The sequence below is a fragment of the Pan troglodytes genome, chromosome 6 (assembly GCF_028858775.2).
Source record: "Pan troglodytes isolate AG18354 chromosome 6, NHGRI_mPanTro3-v2.0_pri, whole genome shotgun sequence".
Lineage (NCBI taxonomy): Eukaryota > Metazoa > Chordata > Mammalia > Primates > Hominidae > Pan > Pan troglodytes.
This window is the reverse complement of record NC_072404.2, coordinates 50,960,319-50,981,791: the sequence shown is the minus strand read 5'-3', so window position 1 is coordinate 50,981,791 and position 21,473 is coordinate 50,960,319. Positions and strand designations below refer to the sequence as shown.

The window sequence follows — 21,473 nt, the reverse complement described above, 5'->3', positions numbered from 1 at the left end:
TAACAAGGGGTGTTCAACCTCCCTTTCCAGAATGGCTGGGAACTCAGTTTTTAAGGTTTCTCTGGGGTCTCCTTGGCTAAGAGGAGGTCCGTTCAGTGCTTGGGGGGCTTACAATTTTATTTTTAGTTTACAAACACAAACAAACGTAATTATTTATTTTTATGTTTTTTGTTTTGTTTTTTGCGACAGAGTCTTGCTCTGTCAACCAGGCTGAGTGCAGTGGCAAGATCGCTGCTCACTGCAACCTCCACCTCCCGGATTCAAGCGATTCTCATGCCTCAGCCTTCCTAGTAGCTGGGACTACAGGTGCGCCCTACCACGCCCGGCTAATTTTTTTGTATTTTTAGTAGAGACGGGGTTTCGCCATGTTGGCCAAGCTGGTCTCGAACTCCTGAACTCAAGTGATCCGCCCACCGCGGCCTGGGATTACAGGCGTGAGCCACCGTGCGTAGCCAAAGTAATTATTAACTCCACAGAAAATAAAAGGCTGTGCAGGAAGTAAAAATTAATCAAGTCCATATGTAGACCTCAGATACATTTCGTTTGGGCCATCCTGCACTTTATTTTGTAATTAAACACCACTATTTTAAAATCAGGAAAATTGCACATAAAAATCCAGCTGCAAGTGGGCGCTCTGGAGTTCCCCAGTCTCCACTCACTCGTCCTCCCAGCCCCCACAGGCCTCAACGTCGCCTATCCCACTCCACCAGCCCAGTCTTCCACCGCCCTAGGAACTCTCCTACGCCTACGCAAGCAGGGAGGGATGGGGTGACAGCACCGACAACAAAGGGTCGTCTCCCGCACTCCGTATGAGGATGGGGTACTGGTCGGGGGGCAACCGAAGCCTTTCTTCCTAGGTTCTTTATCTTTTCTAAGTTTCCCATGACCTAACGCTCCGCTTGAGCCCTCAGCAAAGATGTCACCCGCCGAAAGGTGTGGCCGGAAGCTGGAGGCGTGGCTTCCGGACGTGCGGGGCGAGGCTCGTCTCGTTTCCGCCGGCGCTCCGAGTGACGTAGAGAAGCGCGCCGCGCACCTCATGGTTCCGGGGACAGTTAGGGCGGCGGATGGAGGTCAGCGGTGGTGCTCGCTGCGTAGGTCTTGTGGCACGGGGAGAAGGGGCGGCTGATCGTGGGTTTCGAGTGCACAACACAGGCGTGGCTGGGAAGGTCCTGGGATGCGGTGAAACTGGGGAGCAGGCTGGGACGCGGTGGGATGCGGTGGGCCTGGCCGTCTGCTCGTTCCGTGCTGGCTTGCCAGTGCGCACGCTTCCCCTCTAGCCCGCGCGGCCAGGCCTGGAAGACGCCGCCCCTGTTGACCTTCCATGACCCCAGCGAGCCAGTTTTCGTGACTTAGTGCAAGTTGTTTTCTCTCTGCATTTTAGAACTAAAGTTTTGGATTGCTGTTTGCCTAAACCCAAGTCTGGCTCCTGGGCTTCCGTTTACTCGGCTAAACTGCTCTTAGGGCTCTTAAAAAATTGGAAAGGCGGCCGGGCGCGGTGGCTCACTCCGGTAATCCCAGCACTTTGGGAGGCCGAGACGGGTGGATCACTTGAGGTCATGGTGAAACCCTGTCTCTACTAAAAATACAAAAATTAGCCAGGTGTGGTGGCGCGGGCCTGTAGTCCCAGCTATTTGGGAGGCTGAGGCAGGAGAATCGCTTGAATCCGGGAGGCTGAGGTTGTAGTGAGTCGAGATCGCAGCATTGCACTCCAGTCTGGGCGACAGAGCGAGACTTCGTCTCAAAAAAATAAAATAAGTCGGAAAGATTTCTCCACTGTGCTTAGGCTCAGGAAGTGGTAGATGTTGCGTTTGGGCAAATACTCCGACTCTCTGATCTCTCTCTCTTTTTTTTTTTTCTTTAAGTGGAGTTAGACTAAGCTTTTTACAGCTGCTTTAATCCCCTCATATAAAAAGAAAATGTGCTGGCCATATACCAAGTTCCAGGAAGTGGAGAAAGATCAAACGTACATTCTGCTTTGGCAGAAATGAGGCCTAGGTGAACGTTTTAGCTTGCCCTTGTCGCATGTCTTCCCTGGATCATGTAATCACCGTAGGGAGCTAGACTAGCTGATATAATTTTTTTTCTTTCTTTTTTTTTTTTTTTGTGACAGAGTCTCGCTCTGCCACCCAGGCTGGAGTGCAGTGGCGCGATCTCGGCTCACTTCAAGCTCTGCCTCACCCTCCCTAGTAGCTGGGACTACAGGTGCCCGCCACCACGCCCGGCTAATTTTTTTGTATTTTTAGTAGAGACGGTGTTTCACTGTGTTAGCCAGGATGGTCTCGATCTCCTGACCTCGTGATCTGCCCGCCTCAGCCTCCCAAAGTACTGGGATTACAGGCGTGAGCCACCGCGCCTGGCCGATAGAATTGTTAAAAGCAACATCAAGGCTATATGTAACACATTGCTGGAGATGGCAACATTGAGTTTGGCCTTGGAAGGATGAGATGTATTTTAAAGGGTCTTATAGGGGGAGGAGGAGACCCAGATAACAAGCCCTGTAAGGTGAAGTGGAAGTGCAAGGCCTGTTTAAAATGGGGCCTTGTGTTGCTGGGAGGCAGAAAAAGCCAAGACTGAGAAAATCATTCTGGGCCATGTTATGAAGTGCTTCTTATTATTGGTTCAGAATTTTTGCTGTTAGAAATTTGGTGGGGGGGGGGTTTAGTAGGCTAGTGATGTAATCTACCTTGGTTTCGAGAGGCTCACACCTATGTCTACAGTGTTAAAATATATCCACAGAGGCTTTGGGAATGTGAATTTTTTTTTTTTTTTTTTGAGATGGAGTCTCTCACCCAGGCTGGAGTCCAGTGGTGCAATCTCAGCTCACTGCAATCTCCACCTCTCAGGTTCAAGCAATTCTCGTGCCTTAGCCTCCCAAGTAGCTGGGATTACAGGCGTGCACCATGATGCCCAGCTAATTTTTGTATTTTTAGTAGAGATGGGGTTTCACCATGTTGGCCAGGCTGGTCTCAAACTCCTGACCTCAAGTGATCCACCCGCCTAGGCCTCCCAAAGTGCTGGGATTACAGGCATGAGCCACCACGCCTGGTCAAGCCCGTAATTTTTAATCCTGGTTACCCTTGAAATAAAAAAATAAAAAAAAATTAATGCTGTGTAGGTCGTGTCTGCAGAGATGCCATCATTTAGGAGGCCTTGGGCAGGACCTGGGAATCTGAATTATTGAACCACATCCTAGGTGATTTCAAATTACAAGCAGGATGAAAACCCTCCCACCCAGGCTGTAATGTTCCTGAGTTTTGATATTTGATGGCATTCTGTACTGAAACAAAAATCCTGTGAGACTTTTGCTTTAGAAAATACTATCACATACCTATGGATTGTCAAGAAAGACTTAGTCTGATTTTACAGATAGGGTGGCTTTGACTATTTCATTTCTCAAGTTTGTGAGTCAGGAACTGCCCCTGTAGTAGCCCCTTCTCTCTCCTTTTTCTCTTCAGGGTTTGGAATCACTTGCTAGGAGTCTTGTCTCTCTGCCACCCAGGACATCATGGCAGCTCACCTGGTAAAGCGATGCACGTGCCTCCTGAGAGAAGCTGCTCGTCAGGCCCCTGCCATGGCTCCAGTTGGCCGACTGAGACTTGCCTGGGTAGCCCATAAGACTCTGACTTCCTCAGCCACCTCACCCATTTCCCACCTCCCAGGTTCCTTGATGGAGCCGGTGGAGAAGGAACGAGCATCTACTCCCTACGTAGAGAAGCAGGTGGACCACCTCATCAAGAAGGCCACAAGGCCAGAGGAGCTCCTGGAGCTACTTGGTGGCAGTCACGACTTAGACAGCAATCAAGCAGCAATGGTACTTATCCGGCTCTCTCACTTGCTATCTGAGAAGCCAGAAGATAAAGGCTTGCTCATACAGGATGCCCACTTTCATCAACTTCTCTGTCTGCTCAACAGTCAGGTGGGTGCCGGAGTGTGGTCTGAGAGCATAGACAAGAGGAAAACAGCCAGAAATGCTGGGGTCCACAGCAGCCAGTGCTTACCAAGCATAGACAGGGGCCCTGCATCTCTTGTGATATTTTTTATTTTTTTATAAATTTCAAAGTGCTTTATCGTGCTTTCTCTTTGTTTATCCTTACAAGAGCCCTGTTAGGTAAATATTGCTATTCTCGTCTTACAGACAGCCAAGACGCATAGTGATAGAAGCATGGGAAGTGAGCCTGGTTCTTCTCAGTTCTTTGGGTGCTTTCCCCCTCACCATATAGTCTTGACTTGTATTGCTCTCTGCCAGTGTCTGGCTGATGGCAAGGCACTGTTTTTGAAGCCAAAGGAGATGCAGCATGACTGATGGAAGGTCCTTGAAACTTGAGACAGACGTGGGCATGATCTAGCCATGTTCAGACCCTCCAAGGATGACCATGGAGAGAAGCAACAAGACCCATTTGTGTGGCACTGAACAGGGCAGAACTCAGACTACAGAAGCCAGTTCCTGCTCACTGTGAGGGACTCCCTTCTTAGAGAGTCTTCCCCTGGGCTCCATGTACAAAAAAGGAGTACAGACTCCTGCTGTGGCTGAACTGGCCCTAAATCCCTGGACTGCTTTGGAAAGGAAGTGCTGGGGCACTGAAACCATGTTTCCAGTTGTCAGGTGTAATGAAGAGAAAGGCACTATCCAAGGAAGGAGTTGCACTAACTGAGTGCTTTTCAAACTGCAGGTTATAAAATCAGTGTAGTGGGATGTGGCCAGCTGATTCTTAATGAGGTAGAGTAGTATAAAAAATACCAGAATTCATCACATATAGTAAGGGGATTCACTAATGTCTCATGGAACTTTTGTTCTAGTTAAGTATGTATATATATGCATGTGTTGTGTGGACTGGGGTTACAGTACATAATTATTTCTTGCTGGGGATATAATTCATAAAATGAACTTAGTTAGGCCCCCTTGATATTTGGCTACAATTCTAATTGCTGTTTATTGACTCTTTTTACTCACATGTGATTTAAGAAAGTCTTATGATGCAAGACTGAACATTGTAACAAAATTATAAGGCAAGTATCTGTAATGTAATAACAGCTTTCTTTTCAAAGATTTTCCTGCTGTCCATGAAACCGGAAGGTAGACACCCAGATCTTCTGTAAGATTAGAATTTACTCCAGTACTTTCTCCCTCCTCCCCAGCCCTTCAGACAGCAGCTTCTCTGTTCGCAGCTCACTTCCTTGAAGGTGTGGTTTCTGCTTCTCATTCATAAGCGAAGAGACTGAACCTGAGGGTTCAGTGTTGAGAGACTTGGCCCAGGAAAGGACAGAGCCATACTTGTTTTACCATCTGCTCTCTTCTGCAAGGCTGGATTCAGGGCCAAAGGGCTCTAGAGCCACCCATGTTGACACTGTGGGCCCTGTGGACACAGTACCTGAATAGCAGTTACCCTCTTCAGAAACAAAGCAGGCACCAGCAGAGAGGACGGGCTGTGGTGCAGGTTCCGGACCCAGAACTATGTAGAAATAAGTTCACCTTCGTTTACCTGTATAGTGGGACTGATGGTTCTCATAGGATGTTGGTGTCTCATAGGGGTACGCACACAGAAGGATGCCTGGCATTTAGTAAGAGCCTGTTCAGAGGTGCTGCTGGTAGCAGCAGCAGCTTGGTCATCCCCAGGAGGCCTCTGCATTTGGGAGTGGGCAGGGCTTAGTGATACCGGGGGTCTTTTTACCCATATGTCAAAAGCTTTCCTGCAAACCTTTGTGCCTGGGGTGCTCCTCCCTTTGCAGGCAGTTGAGGGTCTGGCATGCTTGGGTGCCGCATCCCTGGAGGGTAAAGGTGGTGGTTCACTGCCTAACGCTCTGCAGGGACTCCTGCTTATTGCAGCAGTTGCATTCCTAAGAAACTTTCACGTTGCCAGAAACTGCGAGGTTGGTTTGTTAGAGAACAGTTTAGGGGTTGGAGCTTCTCTGACTCAAAAACAAATTATTTTCCTGGAGAAAAGCCAGTGTTTTTTGTTTTGTTGTTTGAGACAGAGTCTCACTCTGTCACCCAGGCTGGAGTGCAGTGGCACAATCTCAGCTCACTGCAGCCTCCACCTTCCAGGTTCAAGTGATCTTCCCACCTCAGCCTCCCAAGTAGCTGGGACTACAGGCATGTGCCACCACACCTGGCTAATTTTTGTAATTTTAATAGGCACAGGGTTTCACCACATTCACCAGGCTAGTCTCGAACTCCTGACCTCAGGTGATCTGCCCGGCCCAAGTTTTTAATACCTAAAACTTTTAATGTCATTGCAAGTAAAAGTCACGAATGATAACAAAACTGATCTTAGCAAGCGTAAGTGCCACCTTCTCTGCCATCAGGTGACATCCATCAGGCTCAACTTTTTCTCTGACCTCTTGTATTGACTTGACAGCTTTACTTGCAGCTGAAATCTACGTGCTCACTACCCAGAGCTGTAGCCAGGACCATGTAAAAGAGTGTGGTCTCTCTTTAATCAACTACATTAGGTCAAAACTTCATTGGGGAAACTTGGAGAATTTCCCTTGCCACTCTAGAGTTCTTGCTTGCAAGCAATTGCAAATGACCTCAGCCACCTTGAGCAGAAATGTGCTATTTATTGTAGCCTAGAGGATCAGGCTTAGAGGTGTACCCTTGGATCTGGCCTGTGCCTGAGCGGTGCTCTGGCTCTGCAGGTGCTTGGCAGCCATGTCAAATTCAGTGCCTGCCCTGTCTATGGTAGGCACTGGCCCAGAAGACTGCCACAGAAACAGTGACTCACGGGCCCTGTTCCTGTGTCCCAGGCTCAGGGATAAATTTGGTTACAGACACCAAGCGTCTAGGCCTCGAGGCTGAGCAAGGCTGTGAGGAGCAGCCAGGCACTGGGGCCCTGTTACAATGGAGTGGGGAACTGATACTGTCTTCTCTGAAGAGTTGTAGTAAATGCTCATGAAACAAGGTTCAGAGAGGTAGCCTCCAGCTCACACACAGGACTGACAGTGCCACATCATTTCTCCTGTGTCCTTTCTCTGCCTAGATAGCCTCGGTCTGGCATGGTACCCTCTCGAAGCTGCTGGGAAGCCTGTATGCTCTGGGCATCCCCAAGGCCTCCAAGGAGCTGCAGTCGGTGGAGCAGGAGGTCCGCTGGCGCATGCGGAAGCTCAAGTACAAGCACCTGGCCTTCCTGGCAGAGTCCTGTGCCACCCTCTCACAGGAGCAGCACTCGCAGGAGCTGCTGGCTGAGCTGCTCATGCACCTGGAAAGGCGTTGGACAGAAATTGAAGATTCCCACACATTAGTGACCGTCATGATGAAGGTGGGACACCTCTCGGAGCCACTAATGAACCGCCTGGAAGACAAGGTACTGGGCCTGAAAGCAGGTGGCACCCAGCCTGCCTCCCCTGGGCTTTGGGCTTGTTCTTTGGGTGACAGTTGTCTGCAGAGGGTTGCGTTGTGTGCACTGGGATCAGAGCCCCGGGAGCTTCTGTCTGGAGCCTCAGGCATCACATGGGGCAGGACCAGAGGGCTCGGAGCTGCAACAGGTGGTTGCCCTGTGGCTGCATTCATCAAGCACCACTTGCTCCTCCCAACACAGGCGCTTCCCTGATTGCACCTTTATCTTTCCCCCAAACCCCATCACAGCACGATCTTGAGAAGGGGGCATGGCAGGCAGCTCCTGAAGTAACACAGCTACTGCCCAGGCCTGGCTTCTGGCTAGAACTCTCCTGGAGATGTGCTAACCCCTATCGGCTGTAGCCTTGCAGTCAAGTCAAATTCAGTGCCCGTTTCTGTCATAGCGGGGGCTGGCCCAGATGGCTGCCACAACAAGCTCCACAGCTCATGGGCCCTGGGTCACCTACCCTGGGACCTGGGGATAAGTTTGGCTGTGGACAGTGCTCCAGGTCCGGGGGTTCCCTGGGGTGGACGAGGAGGCAGGCCCTGCACAGTGGTCCTGTGGTTAGTCAGCTCAGGCCCAGTCTGACAGGGGCTGTCGCAGGGGCTGCACTGGATGGGACCATGGGACCCCTGCCCCCAGCTCATCTCTGCCACCCCAGGCCATTGAGCTGACCTCTGCGCGGCTGTGGTTGACAGTGCCTGGAGTTGGTGGAGCACTTTGGCCCCAATGAGCTGCGGAAGGTGCTGGTGATGCTGGCAGCTCAGAGCCGGCGGTCCGTGCCCTTGCTGCGGGCCATCTCCTACCACCTGGTGCAGAAGCCCTTCTCTCTGACGAAAGATGTGCTCTTGGACGTGGCCTATGCCTATGGTGAGCCCTTTGGACAGAACGGTGGAGAGAGGGGAGCGCTGGCCCTGCAGATGCCTGCAGCCGTGTCAAATTCAGTACCTGTCCTATGCATGGTAGGCACTGGCCCAGAAGGCTGCCACAGAAACACTGTGACTCATGGGCCCTGTTCCTGTGTCCCAGGCTCAGGGATAAATTTGGTTACAGACATCAAACATCTAGACCTCGAGGCTGAGGTGGGGTGGAGCTGCTGGGTGATTGCTGACTCTCTCTCCAGCTAAACCCTGTGATCTGCTCTGTCCTGAAGGCAAACTCAGCTTTCACCAGACCCAGGTGTCCCAGCGCCTGGCCACCGACCTGCTATCCCTCATGCCCAGCCTGACTTCTGGTGAGGTGGCCCACTGTGCCAAGTCCTTCGCCTTACTCAAGTGGCTCAGCCTGCCCCTGTTTGAGGCCTTTGCCCAGGTGAGCCAGGGCCTGGCCCCAACTCAGAGAAGCTGGCTTCCTGGCCATCTGCTGGGAACCATTGCCTTAGTCGGGAAAGTAAAGCCAGTCTGAAAATGCTCACTTGTGGGGGCAAATACATATTTCTTGCATTTTGGCTTATTTTGAAAGGGCTGCTATTCAGTTCTCAAAAAAGTGTTTGAGAACTGTTTCCTCTGTTCTTTCACTGACCATTATAAGTGCTTCCATCCATTTTGGGGTAGCTGTAGCAGGTAGCAGCATGGCTGATGAGACTGAGAATCCACTGAGAACTGTCTACTGAATCACTGATCCCCCTCGCAAAGTGGAACTGTACAGAAAGATGACACCTGCAGTTACGTTTATGTGTGACCAGTCTAAACTAAGTTTACTGGCTGGAGAATATTTCTAAATCCCTTATCAGAAAGAAGCAGCTTCTAGGTGTCCCCAGCCTCTGTGGGTAGTTGCTGCCAGGCGAAGGAGTGTCTGGGCCTGTGTAAGTCCTTCTCTGTGCCCGGCACAGCTCATGGGCCCTGGATGGAGGGTCCTGCCATTGCCCCTGGCCATGCAGGCTCTCCTCAGACTCAGAGCCGGGCAGGAGGACAGCGTGCTGGGCAGAGAGCTTATTCTGTCCCTCTGCTATTTCTGACCCACCCAGCACGTCCTGAACAGAGCGCAGGACATCACCCTGCCCCACCTGTGCAGCGTACTTCTGGCTTTTGCGCGTCTGAACTTCCATCCAGACCAAGAGGATCAGTTCTTCAGCCTGGTACGGCCTCTGGGCTCCCACTGCTCGACCTTTATCCTCCCCTTCAGCTAATGGCTCATGAACCGTCCTCCCAAGATCAGCTCGGGCTAGGCGGAGGGGGGAGGGGCCACTACGTGTGGCATGGGAGGGCAGGGGGAGCTGATTGGAGCCAGGCATCCTAGGGATTACTGAGAACACATGAAATCCTGCTGTCTGGTTGACTGCCCTGCCAGGCAGCGCTGGGGGGTCCTGCCTCTGGTGCTCCTTTTAATGCCCTGTTGATGCTCAGAAGCTCCAGTGGGCCTTCGTGCTATGTGCGCCAGCTCAGGGCAGGAGGGGGAGCCTTCTTTATGAAGACCTTAGGACAGCCACAGAGGCCAGCAGGCCAGGTGTGACCCCAGGCTCCCTGGGATTCCATCAGGGGTTTGTCTGGCACAGTCCTGAGAACAATTAGCCAGGGGCTGGGGAGTGCTGCTTCACCTCTTGGATGCTCTCATCTCTCAGAGGACCAGAGATTCCTCCTCCCTTGTCCCAGGTGCTCACTTGGAGACATTATGGGAGAAGGGATCTTGTTCCCTGCCAGTAGGTTGGTTGTAGTAAACCTAATCAAATGCCAGCATTCAGCAGCACTCTTCTGCTGTTCAGAGTGGTCTTGGGGCATGAGGAAGATTCCTGGTACCTTCAAGCCCAGGATTGCTCCAGGCCTCACCAAGGGCCAGGGTTCTGCCTCTTATTACCTAGTAGCCTCCTCTGGCCTCATCCCAACCAAGCCAAGACCACATCATGGATTGTGTCTCACTCATGGCTATTTGCAGCCCCTAAGGAGAGCCTGCTTTCTCCACCACACCCTATCCTTGCCCAGGTACATGAGAAGCTGGGGTCAGAGCTGCCAGGCCTGGAGCCAGCCCTGCAGGTGGACCTGGTGTGGGCCCTGTGTGTGCTGCAGCAGGCACGGGAAGCAGAGCTGCAAGCTGTCCTCCACCCTGAATTTCACATCCAATTTCTAGGTGAGCCCCCTGCCCCTAGTACTACTGGAACTGGGAAACTGCCTGGTCTTGTCTGCCTAGTGCCAGGTGAGAATTTGGGGCAGATGGAGGCCAGGGCTCTCCCTCCCCCTCGCTCTCCATCCTCTCCCTGTAGCTGGCCAGCAGACCGTGACTCTGCTGCCTCCTGACCCAGAAAACTGGGCTGGGACTGGGTGTAGGGGTGCACTGCCCTCTCATCAGGGTCTCCCCATCTCTGGCCGTAGGCCCACCTCCCTCTTCTTTCTCCTTGTCTCCTAGGGGGCAAGTCTCAGAAGGATCAGAACACCTTCCAGAAGCTGCTCCACATCAACGCCACTGCCCTGCTGGAGTACCCCGAGTACTCGGGTCCCCTTCTGCCTGCCTCGGCTGTGGCCCCTGGGCCCTCAGCCCTTGACAGGAAGGTGACCCCCCTGCAAAAGGAGCTGCAGGAGACGCTGAAGGGGCTGCTGGGGAGCGCCGACAAGGGCAGCCTCGAGGTGGCCACGCAGTATGGCTGGGTGCTGGGTGAGGGCTCCCCCTGGTTGGCACAGGGCCTGGCATTGCCTGAGTCTAACGGGACTCTTCTAACCCACCCCATCTGCAGCAAGTACTGACCTAGGGAGCTGCAGGGTGTCAGCCTGGGCTCCCCACAGTCCCATCTTTGTTCATCTTTCCTGTGGGGGGGTTTCTGAGGGATGTCCCCCAACATGTTCTCATCCCACACCCCTTCCCCAGATGCTGAGGTGCTGCTGGACAGTGACGGCGAGTTTCTGCCCGTAAGGGACTTTGTGGCACCTCACCTTGCCCAGCCAACTGGGAGCCAGTCACCACCTCCAGGGTCTAAGAGGTAGGTGGCCAGGGACCTGTTGGCCATGGGAGCACCATGGCTGTTGGACTGCATATTCTTTGCTTTCCATCTTTCCCCTCCGAGGGGCTGGGAGAGTGGAAGCATGTCAGCCACCCCTTCTTCCTTCCAGGCTAGCGTTCTTGCGGTGGGAGTTCCCCAACTTCAACAGCCGAAGCAAGGACTTGCTGGGTCGCTTTGTTCTGGCCCGGCGACACATAGTGGCTGCAGGCTTCCTGATAGTGGACGTGAGTACCTCTTGGGCAGGTGGTCACTGCACAGGGAGAATCCCCAACCCACGCTAGAGAGGGGATCAGGTGGAACTGAGCCAGCAGGTATAGACACATGCCCTGGCCGTGGCCCCGGGCCTCTCCCAGGAGCCCAGGGAGGGAGTTTACTGTGGATCCTAGCTGCTCCAGCCTCCCCTCTAACCTTCCCAGCATCTCACCCCGTGGGTGAACCCAAAAAGCCAACCAAGCCTGCTTATTCAGCTTAAGAGGTGGGCAGGGTAGGGCCCATTCACAGATGAGCAGCTCGAAGCCCAAGAGGCTGCACAGCTTTTGGGGCTCTGAGTGCAGCTGCTCTGCCCCCTTGGTCAGCGCCTGTTGTCAGGAAAAGTAGGACCAGTGGAACTGGCAGGAGCAGAAAGATGCAGGTCTTGGGCCTGACTCTGGTTTCACACCTGGGAGACCTTGGTTAAGATCAAAGGGGGTCACCTTCCCTGGGAAGGGCCAGTGAATGAACATGTGGCTTCATGAGCCACACAAGGGTTCTGTTTGCTTCTTTGGGTTGTTGTGAGTTTTTTAACTGTTTAAAATTCAGAAGCCCTTCTTGGGCCTCCGAGTAGTTTGCAGACCCCTCCAGCACTGACAGTGCTAGCACCTCTCCCCGCCCGCACTGCCTGCAGTTCATGGGCTCTGCCTTGAAGACTTGGAGGCCAAGGGGCAGGTGCGCAGAGCTGTTGGTCACCAGAGGTGTTGGGTGAGGGGTCAATGTGAGGACAGCAGGCAAGCAGGGAGAGCCACTGGCTGGAAGGGATCTCCTTGCCCATGTGACCTCTCTCCCCTGCCTCCTTCTAGGTCCCATTCTATGAGTGGCTGGAACTCAAGTCTGAATGGCAGAAAGGCGCCTACCTCAAGGACAAGATGCGCAAAGCGGTGGCTGAGGAGCTGGCCAAGTGACTTGTGCCAGCAGCATGGACTGCGTGCCTCTCCGCCGGAGGTCTAGCTGTGGGCGGGCAAGAAGGGTCACCCTTGAGGACAAACCTCTGTGCAGGACCTTGGCCAGAGTGGGGAGGGTGGCCAGCCACTCTGAGGGACAGAACGTCCTCTTGTGTATAATAAACCTTTAATTTTTGGTGTTGGACCCCTGGGGCCTTCCCAGGCTTGGTCACCCTCTGCACTGTCAGCACTTGTCTGTCTGCTTTGTTGAGCAGGGCGTGGTTCTCCAGTCTGCCCTGTGCACTCCCCCGCCACGCCCAACCCAAGAGGGCTGCTTTAGGGACAGACCTGGGTTGTTACCTGCCTGTCTCTCCCAGCTTCTTCCCTCCTTGAGTGCTTATTCACATATGCCGGCCTCTTGCGTAGGGGTCTGTATTAGCCCCAGCAGACAGGTGGAGTCCTAGAATTCTGAACCTCCAGGGCAGAGGAGCTTCCCAGGGAAGCTGATTGGAGATTCAGTGCATGGCTGGGGGTTCTGATGGAGCTGTGGCTACTGAACCACAGCCATCCTGGGAGGCTTTCTCCCATCAGTTGTCTCACACTTAGCTGAGTGAAAGGCACCCTGACAGCATGTGGTGACAGGTGATGTGAGGGCTGGGTGAGCACTTGGGAGGCGCTGGCTCTGGGAGAGGAGAAGATCCCACTTGGTTGACACCACGGCACCAAGAGCCAAACTCCATTGTTGTCTTCACCACCCTGACCAGAGCCTTGTGCTGTCATCTAGGCACTGGCTGCCCAAACAGGACCCTGGCAGCCTCCCTGCTGCTGCGGGGATTACCAGGTGCTGGGAGGCAACAAGCTTTCTACCTTCCAGCCTCTCCTTAGAGACACCTATTGGCAGAACCTGACTAAATAGCAGTCAGGGAACTGAGTTGCCTCCAGCCATACAGAACAGAGAGTAGGACAGTGGGGTGGAGCTGAGAGTGGAGAGGCCCACAGCCCTCAGCACTGTAGGCTCCCCACCCTAGGCTGTTTCCCCAAAAAGAACAAGTCTAGTCACTGCTCTGATGCTTGGCCACTCACCCAAGCATTGGGGAGTTTGTGCTGGCTTCACTGGGCACCATCAGGCACACCCAGCCTGTAGTTTTTGTTTTATATTACCTAAGTCAGCCAGGTGTGGTGGGATCATGCCTGTAATCCCAGCACTTAGGGAGGCTGGGGCGGGCGAATCACCTGAGGCCAGGAATTCAAGACCAACCTGGCCAACATTGTGAAACCCTGTCTCTACTAAAAATATAAAAATTAGTCGGGCATGACGACAGGCACCTGTAATCCCAGCTACTCAGGAGGCTGAGGCAGGTGAATCACTTGAACCCGGGAGGTGGAGGCTGCAGTGAGTTAAGATTGTGCCACTGCACTCCAGCCTGGGTAACAGAGCAAGACTCTGTCTCAAAAAATATATGTGTGTGTGTGTGTGTGTGTGTGTATGTATGTACATGTGTATATAAGTATATATGTGTGTATATATGTATATATACACGTATATACACACACACCGCTAAGTCATGATTTTGGAGCAATTGTAAGTGGTGTAGTGCTTAATTTTGGCATTCACACATTGATTGTTAGCATATAGAAATGGGATTGATTTTTATGTGATCTTGGTAAACTTTATGCATTTTTTAAATTCCTTTGGATTTCCTATGTAGATATTTATGTCCTGAAAACAGGAATATATTTATCCTTTCAAATCAATATGCTTTTTATTTTGTCATTTATGACCACTTCATTAAAATATAATTCACATGCCATACACTTCACCCATTTAAAATGTATAATTAGGCAAGGTGTGGTGGCTCACGCCTGTAATCCCAGCAGTTTGGGAGGCCAAGGCCCTCAGATCTTGAGCCCAGGAGTTCAAGACCACCCTGGGCAACAGGCAAAACCCTGTCTCTATTTTTTAAAATACAAGAATTAGCCGCAGTGGCACGCACCTGTCGTCCCAGCAACCCAGGAGGCTGAGGTAGGAGGATCACTTAAGCCTGGGAAGTCAAGCCTGCAGTGAACCGTGATAGCACCACTGCAGTCCAGCCTGGGCGACAGAATGAGACCCCATCTCGAAAACAAAAATGTATAATTCAGTGGTTTTTAGTCTCTTTGCAGATACATGCAACCATCACCACAATTTGAACATTTTCTAAGCCTCATATACTGATGTGATATTTTGGTGTTTTGTGACTGGCTTCATTTACTTAGCATATTGTTTTCATGTTTCATTCATGTCGCATGTATGAGTATTCATTCCTTTATTTGGCTGAATAATATTCCATTATAGTTTGTGCCACATTTTGTTTATCCATTCATCCATTGATGGACATGTGGATTGTTTCCACCTTCTGGATAATATGAACTGATACAGTTTGGATATTTTGTCCCCTCCAAATCTCATGAAATAGGATCACCAGTGTTGGAGAATGGGGCCTGTTAGGAACATCTGTCATAAATGGCTTGGTGCCATCCTTGTAATGAGTGAGTTCTTGCTCTATATTAGTTCACTTGAAAGCTGGTTGTTTAAAAGAGACTGGGAACTCCTGCCCTATCTCTTCTGCCCTCTCTCGTCATGTGACATGCCTGCTCCTTGTTCACCTTCTGTCATGAGTAAAAGCTTCCTAAGGCCTTCCCAGGAGCCAAGCAGATGTCGGTACCATGCTTGTACAGCCTGCAGAACTGTGAGCCAAATTTCTTTATAAATTACCATCTCAGATATTCTTCTATAGCAATGCAAAATGGACTAATACATGAATAATGCTGCTATAAATATTCCTGTGCAAGTTTGAGTATAAATGTATGTTTTCATTTTTCTCTTGGTTATATACCTAGGAGTGGAATTGCTGGGTCTATGGTAACTATGTTTAGTCGTTTAAGGAACTGCTAGACTGTTTTACATTCCCACCGGCAGTGTGTAAGGTTTCAGATCTCTCTGCATCCTCAATGACACTTGTAATTTGAGTTTTATTTTAGCCATGTGAGTGGGTATAAAGTGATTTCTCATTGTGGTTTTTGTTATTTCCCTAATAACTAATGGTTTTCAGCATTTTTCATTTACTTATTTGGCCATTTGCATGTCTTTTGCAAGAATATCTTTTTTAAGATTCAGGGAGTGGCCGGGCACGGGGGCTCACACCTGTAATCCCAGCACTTTGGGAGGCCAAGGTGGGCGGGTCATGAGGTCAGGAGATTGAGACCATCCTGGCCAACACAGTGAAACACCATCTCTACTAAAAATACAAAAAAATTGGCCGGGCGTGGTGGCGGGTGCCCATAGTCCCAACTGCTTGGGAGGCTGAGGCAGGAGAATGGCATGAACCTGGGGGGTGGAGCTTGCAGTGAGCTGAGATCGTGCCACTGCACTCCAGCCTGGGCAACAGAACCAGACTGTCTCAAAAAAAAAAAATAGATTTAGGGAGTACACTAGGTGCAGGTTTGTTACATGGGTATACTGTATCATGCTGAGGTTTGGGCTTCTAATGAACCTATTACCCACGTAATGAACATAGTACCCAGTGGTAGTTTTTCAACCCTTGTCTCCCACCGTCCCCACATTTGGAGTCTCCAGTGTCTATTATTTCCATCTTTATGTCCATGTGTACCTATCCATTGTTTAGCTCTCATTTATAAGTGAGAACATGCGATATTTGATTTTCAGTTTCTCAGTTATTTCACAAGATAATGGCCTCTAGCTCCATTCATCTTGCTGCAAAGGTGTGTGTGTATGTGTGTGCACTGGGTAATTTATAAGAAAAGAGGTTTAATTGGCATGGGGTTCTGCAAGCTGTACACGAAGCATAGTGGCATCTGTTTCTGGGGAGGCCTCAGGAGGCTCCCAATCGTGGTAGAAGGCAAAAGGGGAACAGGCATGTCACATGGTGAAGCAGGAGCAAGAGAGAGAGTGTGTAGAGTGGGGAGATGCCACACACTTTTAAATGACCAAATCTTGGTCGGGCGCGGTGGCTTATGCCTGTAATCCCAGCACTTTGGGAGGCTGAGGCGGGCGGATCACGAGGTCAGGAGATCAAGACCATCCTGGCCAACATGGTGAAACCCCATCTCTACTAAAATACAAAAAAAAAAAAAAAAAAAAATTAGCTGGGCCTAGTGGCGCATGCCTGTAGTCGCAGCTACTCAGGAGCCTGAGGCATGGGAATTGCTCGAATCTGGGAGGCAGAGGTTGCAGTGAGCCAAGGTCACACCACTGCACTCCAGCCTGGCAACAGAGCAAGACTCAGTCTCAAAAAAGACCAAATCTCAGGAGAACTCACTGTCTCAAAGACAGCACCAAACCATGAGGGGTCTGTCCCCATGATCCAAACACCTCCCACCAGGCCCCACCTCCAGCATTGGGGATTACAATTCAACATGAGATTTGGGTGGAGACAAATACCAGACTATATCATGCTGCTACAACAGAATACTGCAAACTGAGTAATTTATAAAGAACAGAACTTGGCCAGGCATGGTGGCTCATGCCTGTAATCCCAGCACTTTGGGAGACCAAGTCGGGCAGATCATGAGGTCAGGAGTTCAAGACCAGCCTGACCAACATGGTGAAACCCTGTCTCTATTAAAAGTACAAAAATTAGCCAGGCATGGTGGCAAGTGCCTGTAATCCCAGCTACTCAGGAGGATGAGGCAGGAGAATCGCTTGAACCCAGGAGGTGGAGGTTGCAGTGAGCCAGGATCACGCCACTGCACTCCAGCCTGGGTGACAGAGTGAGACTGTGTCTCAAAAAAAAAAAGAAAAGAATTTTATGTGGTTCATGGTTCTGGAGGCTGGGAAGTCTAAGAGCATGGCACCAGCATCTGGTGAGTGTCATCCTATAGCAGAAGGCATCACACAGTGAGATAGCATGCACAAGACAGAGAAAATGAGGCCAAATTTATTCTTTTATCAGGGGCCCACCCTTCAGAATCTAAACCATCCCATGTTAACAGCATTAATGATAACCAAGACCTCATGATCTAAATGCCTCTTAAAGGTGTCCTACCTCTTAATACTGTTGCAATGCAGTTAAATTTCAACATGAGTTTAAGAGGGCATATTCAAACGGTAGCATGGTGTGAAGTAAGTGTCAACTTTATTTTGCATGTGGCTATCCTTTTGTCCCAGCACCATTTGTTGAAAAGACTGTTCTTTTCCCCTACCCCTTTCAATGATCTTGATAGCCTTGTCAAAAATCAGTCTGCTTCTGGGCTCTCAGTTCTATTCCATTTATGTTTATGTCTATCCTTCTGCCAGTAGCACACTATCTCTTGATTGCTGTTGCTTTGTACTAAGTACTGAAATTGGGAGGTGGTTTTTGTTTTCAAGATTGTTTGGCTACTCTAGGTCCCTTGCAATTCCATGTGATTTTTAGAATTAACTCATCCATTTCTACAATGAAGTTAGTTGGGACTCTGATAGGGATTGGGTTGGATCTTTAGATCTTGGGGATTTTTACCATGTGAATGTTAAGTCTTCTGATCCATGAACATGGGATACTTTCATATTTATTTAGATATTCCTTAATTCTTTCAACATTGTTTTGGAGTTTCCAGAGTATTAGTTTTGAACTACTTTTGTTAAATTTATTCCTGAGTATGTTATTTTTTTAATGCCAGTTTGAATGGAATTGTTTGCTTATTTTTTTATTTTTAGAAACAGGGCCTTGCTGTGTTGGCCAGGGTGGCCTCAAACTCCTGGGCTCAAGCAATCCTTCTGCCTCAGCCACCCAAGTAGCTGGGACTACAGGTGTGCACCATCATGCCTGGCTCCTGGAATTTTCATAATCTCAATGTTGGATTTTCATTGCAAGTTTACAGAAAAACAATTGATTTTTATATATGGATTTTGAATCCTGCAACCTTGCTGAACTATTATAATGTGTCTGATTATAATGTGTCTGTGGGTCTATTTTCTTTTTCTTTTTTTGAGATGGAGTCTTGCTGTGTCACCCAGGCTGGCGTGCAGTTGCCTGATCTTGGCTCACTGCAACCTCTGCCGCCTGGGTTCAAGCAATTCTCCCTGCCTCAGCCTCCTGAGTAGATGGGATTACAGGCACCCACCACCACGCTTGGCTAATTTTTGTATTTTTTAGTAGAGATGGGGTTTTGCCATGTTGTCCAGGCTGGTCTTGAACTCCTGATCTCAAGTGATCCACCCACCTCAGCTTCCCAAAATGCTGGGATTACAGGCATGTGGGTCTATTTTCATATATTCTTTTTTAGTTCATTGAACTTTGTGGCTGTGTAGATTATTGTTCTTCAGTAAATTTGAGAAGTTTTCAGTCATTACTATTTCATATATTTTTCTTTCTCCTTTTTCTTTTCTCTCCTTTTGGTATTCCCATTATGTGTATGTGGGTGTGCTTAATAGTGTTCACATTCTCTGGAGTTTCTGTTCATTTTTCCTTTTTTTCTGTTATTCAGTTTGTATAATCTCCATCAATCTCTAATCTCTATCAAGTTCACTAATTCTTTCTTCGCCCACTGAAATCTACTGTTCAGCCCTCTTGTGAATTTTTTCTTTCAGATATTTTACTTTTCAACTCCATAATTTGCATTTTTAAAAAATTTATATCCAGCCTGGGCAACATGGTGAGACCTCATCTCTACAAAAAAATTTTAAAATTAGCTGGGTGTGGTGGCACATACCTCAACTATTCAGGAGGCTGAAGTGGGAAGATCACCTGAGCCCCAGAGGTGGAGGCTGCAATGAGCCATGATCACACCACCGCACTCCGGCTGGGGCAACAGAGTGACAGCCTGTCTCAAAAAAAAATTTTTTTTAATTAAAAAAATAATTTCTATCTCTTTGCTGATATTCTCTATTTGATGGAATATCATCATATACCTTCCATTACTTCTTTAATCATGCTTTCCCTTATTCTACGAACATATTTGTAGTGGTTATTTTGAAATATTTTTCTGTTAAAATCTTGTTGCTTACACAGGCAGGTTCTGTTCCTGCCTTTTTTATTTTTCTGGTATACAAGTCATACTTTCATTTCTTTGCCAATTTTTTGTTGGAAAGTGGACATTTTAATAACATTAAATAAATAATTGAACAGTACCCAATAGCAACTCTGGGTACAGGTCCAAACCCCCTCCCTTCTGGAGCTTGTATTGCTGTTTGCTTGTTTATTTGCTTAGTGACTAGCTGGATTATTTTGGTGAGGTCTTTCCCGCTCCCTACAATGTTCCACCTCTGATGGTCCTCTTCAGGGAGGTGCAGCTATGTGTATGCCCACAGTCACCCTGGAATGACAGTGGTTCTAGTAAGGCTCTCCTACTCTCTTTTCCTAACCATGCCCAGCTGTTAAACTCCACTAATTGCCACTCCTAAACTCCACTGATTGCTCTATTGTTTTCGACAATACTCTGGGCAGAAATTCCTCTGCAAACTCATCCAAATTGTGGCCTCTTAGCTAGAATAGTTTCAGAGGCCAGTGTTTAACATTTTCTTTAATCCCAGTAGGGCTCCACCCAGGTGTCTTATTACCCCATTTTCTCCTGCAAACTAGCCAACCTCCAGCCTAGGCTGTATCTACATTAGATCCATGAATCTCCTTCCAGTTGCCTTTCACCATAACCTCTACTGCTGTTGAGAATACCCTTGGGTTTAAACTTCCTTGTGTTGCCTTGCAAGTAAGGTCATTTCCTCTGGGAAGAGATCATGGGCTATCTGTTTTACAACCTGCCTCTCCCCTCTAGGCAAAATCTCTTAGCTCAGTGGCAAACTTCTGAGTCACACTCCCACTCTAGGAGCTGAGCAGTCAGTGGAAGGGAGGCAGCAGCCTCTCCTGGCATGGAACTCTCACCTCATAAGCCGTGAGAAGGGCTGTCAGGACCCCAGTATTCTCAGCATGCCACACCCGAAGTAGAGTCCACTTTCCACAAGTGGGGGCTAAGTGGAAGAAGGGAGCCCCACCTCAACCAGACTCACCCAGGACTTACTTCCACAACAGGCAGCTGGGAGCAGGATGAGATACGCTGAAGTACTCCGTCCTCCCAGTAAGAAAGCCCTCTGACCGGGAGATGGAAGAAAAGAAGCCTGTGTTCTTGGCAACACCAGTCTGGTATGGAGTCCACCTCCCTTTGCTGGAGTGAGTTGTCTTGATTCAAATACCACAGACTCTCGCCTTTCTTACTAAATTCTCATATATTTTCTTGAATAGATGTTTCTTTTTTTTTTTTTTTTTTTTGAAACAGAGTCTCACTCCATCACCCAGGCTGGAGTGCAGTGGCAGGATCTCGGCTCACTGCAACGAACCTCCGCCTCCAGGGTTCAAGCAATTCTCCTGCCTCAGCCTCCCTAGTAGGTAGGATTACAGGCGTGCATCACCATACCCAACTAATTTTTGTATTTTTTTTAAGTAGAGATGGGTTTTCACCATGTTGGCCAGGCTGGTCTCGAACTCCTGATCTCAAGTGATCCGCCCACCTTGGCCTCCCAAAATGCTGGGATTACAGGCGTGAGCCACCACATCCAGCCTTGAATAGATGTTTCTTCATTTGCTGTTTGCCCTTCAGACCATTTCCAGAAGCTTTAATTTGTTCTCTCTTTCACATTTATTTTGTTGGGCCCTTTCTTTTTTTTTTTTTCCCCCAAGACGGAATCTCACTCTGTCACCAGGCTGGAGTGCAGTGGCACGATCTCGGCTCACTGCAACCTACGCCTCCCAGGTTCAAGCAATTATCCTGCCTCAGCCTCCTGAGTAGCTGGGACTACAGGCATGCACCACCACGCCCGGCTAATTTTTGTATTTTTAGTAGAGACAGGGTTTCACCATGTTGGCCAGGAAGGTCTTGATTTCTTAACCTCATGATCTGCCCACCTCCGCCTCCTGAAGTGCTGGGATTACAGGCATGAGCCACCACGCCTGGCTTGCTGACCTTTCAACTCAGTTTTTTTGTTGTTGTTGTTGTTTTTTAATAATTTTTACCAGGCTGGGCGTGGTGGCTCACACCTGTAATCCCAACACTTTGGGAGGCCAAGGTGGGTGGATCACAAGGTCAGGAGTTCAAGACCAGCCTGGC

General features: G+C 49.5%; 1 protein-coding gene and 3 non-coding genes across 12 annotated transcripts; all 4 read left to right on the top strand.

Annotated features, from left to right (window-relative positions):
• Window positions 1-691: 691 nt before the first annotated feature.
• Window positions 692-12,645, top strand: TBRG4 (transforming growth factor beta regulator 4). Of its 9 annotated transcripts, none has more exons than XM_024357824.3 (11): window positions 692-1,070; window positions 3,456-3,916; window positions 6,978-7,301; window positions 8,033-8,204; window positions 8,488-8,645; window positions 9,301-9,411; window positions 10,253-10,397; window positions 10,674-10,919; window positions 11,130-11,241; window positions 11,372-11,486; window positions 12,318-12,645. In XM_024357824.3, exons 2-11 carry the CDS (start codon window positions 3,506-3,508, stop codon window positions 12,417-12,419), a joined length of 1,896 nt encoding a protein of 631 aa, XP_024213592.1. In that variant the 5' UTR covers window positions 692-1,070; window positions 3,456-3,505; the 3' UTR covers window positions 12,420-12,645. The 9 variants fall into 9 exon arrangements, 6 of the variants coding, with proteins under 6 accessions (XP_024213592.1, XP_009451306.1, XP_009451310.1 ...); XR_010158446.1 differs by having other exon boundaries at window positions 984-1,070; window positions 10,674-10,891; XM_009453031.4 differs by having other exon boundaries at window positions 984-1,070; window positions 8,458-8,645.
• LOC112209900 (small nucleolar RNA SNORA5) lies at window positions 6,643-6,774 on the top strand. Its single transcript, XR_002944889.1, has one exon. It is a non-coding gene; the product is annotated as a small nucleolar RNA SNORA5 (small nucleolar RNA).
• Window positions 7,700-7,836, top strand: LOC112209901 (small nucleolar RNA SNORA5). The gene has a single exon (XR_002944890.1). It is a non-coding gene; the product is annotated as a small nucleolar RNA SNORA5 (small nucleolar RNA).
• On the top strand, window positions 8,260-8,393 carry LOC112209899 (small nucleolar RNA SNORA5). The gene has a single exon (XR_002944888.1). It is a non-coding gene; the product is annotated as a small nucleolar RNA SNORA5 (small nucleolar RNA).
• Window positions 12,646-21,473: the final 8,828 nt, after the last annotated feature.

Bases quoted from the DNA above. Each gene is read 5' to 3' on its own strand.
- TBRG4 (XM_009453031.4), top strand. From the start codon at position 3,506: ATGGCAGCTCACCTGGTAAAGCGATGCACGTGCCTCCTGAGAGAAGCT. The intron at 8,646-9,300 runs GTGAGCCAGGGC...TGACCCACCCAG, and splicing joins TGTTTGAGGCCTTTGCCCAG to CACGTCCTGAACAGAGCGCA. The intron at 11,242-11,371 runs GTAGGTGGCCAG...TCTTCCTTCCAG, and splicing joins CCACCTCCAGGGTCTAAGAG to GCTAGCGTTCTTGCGGTGGG.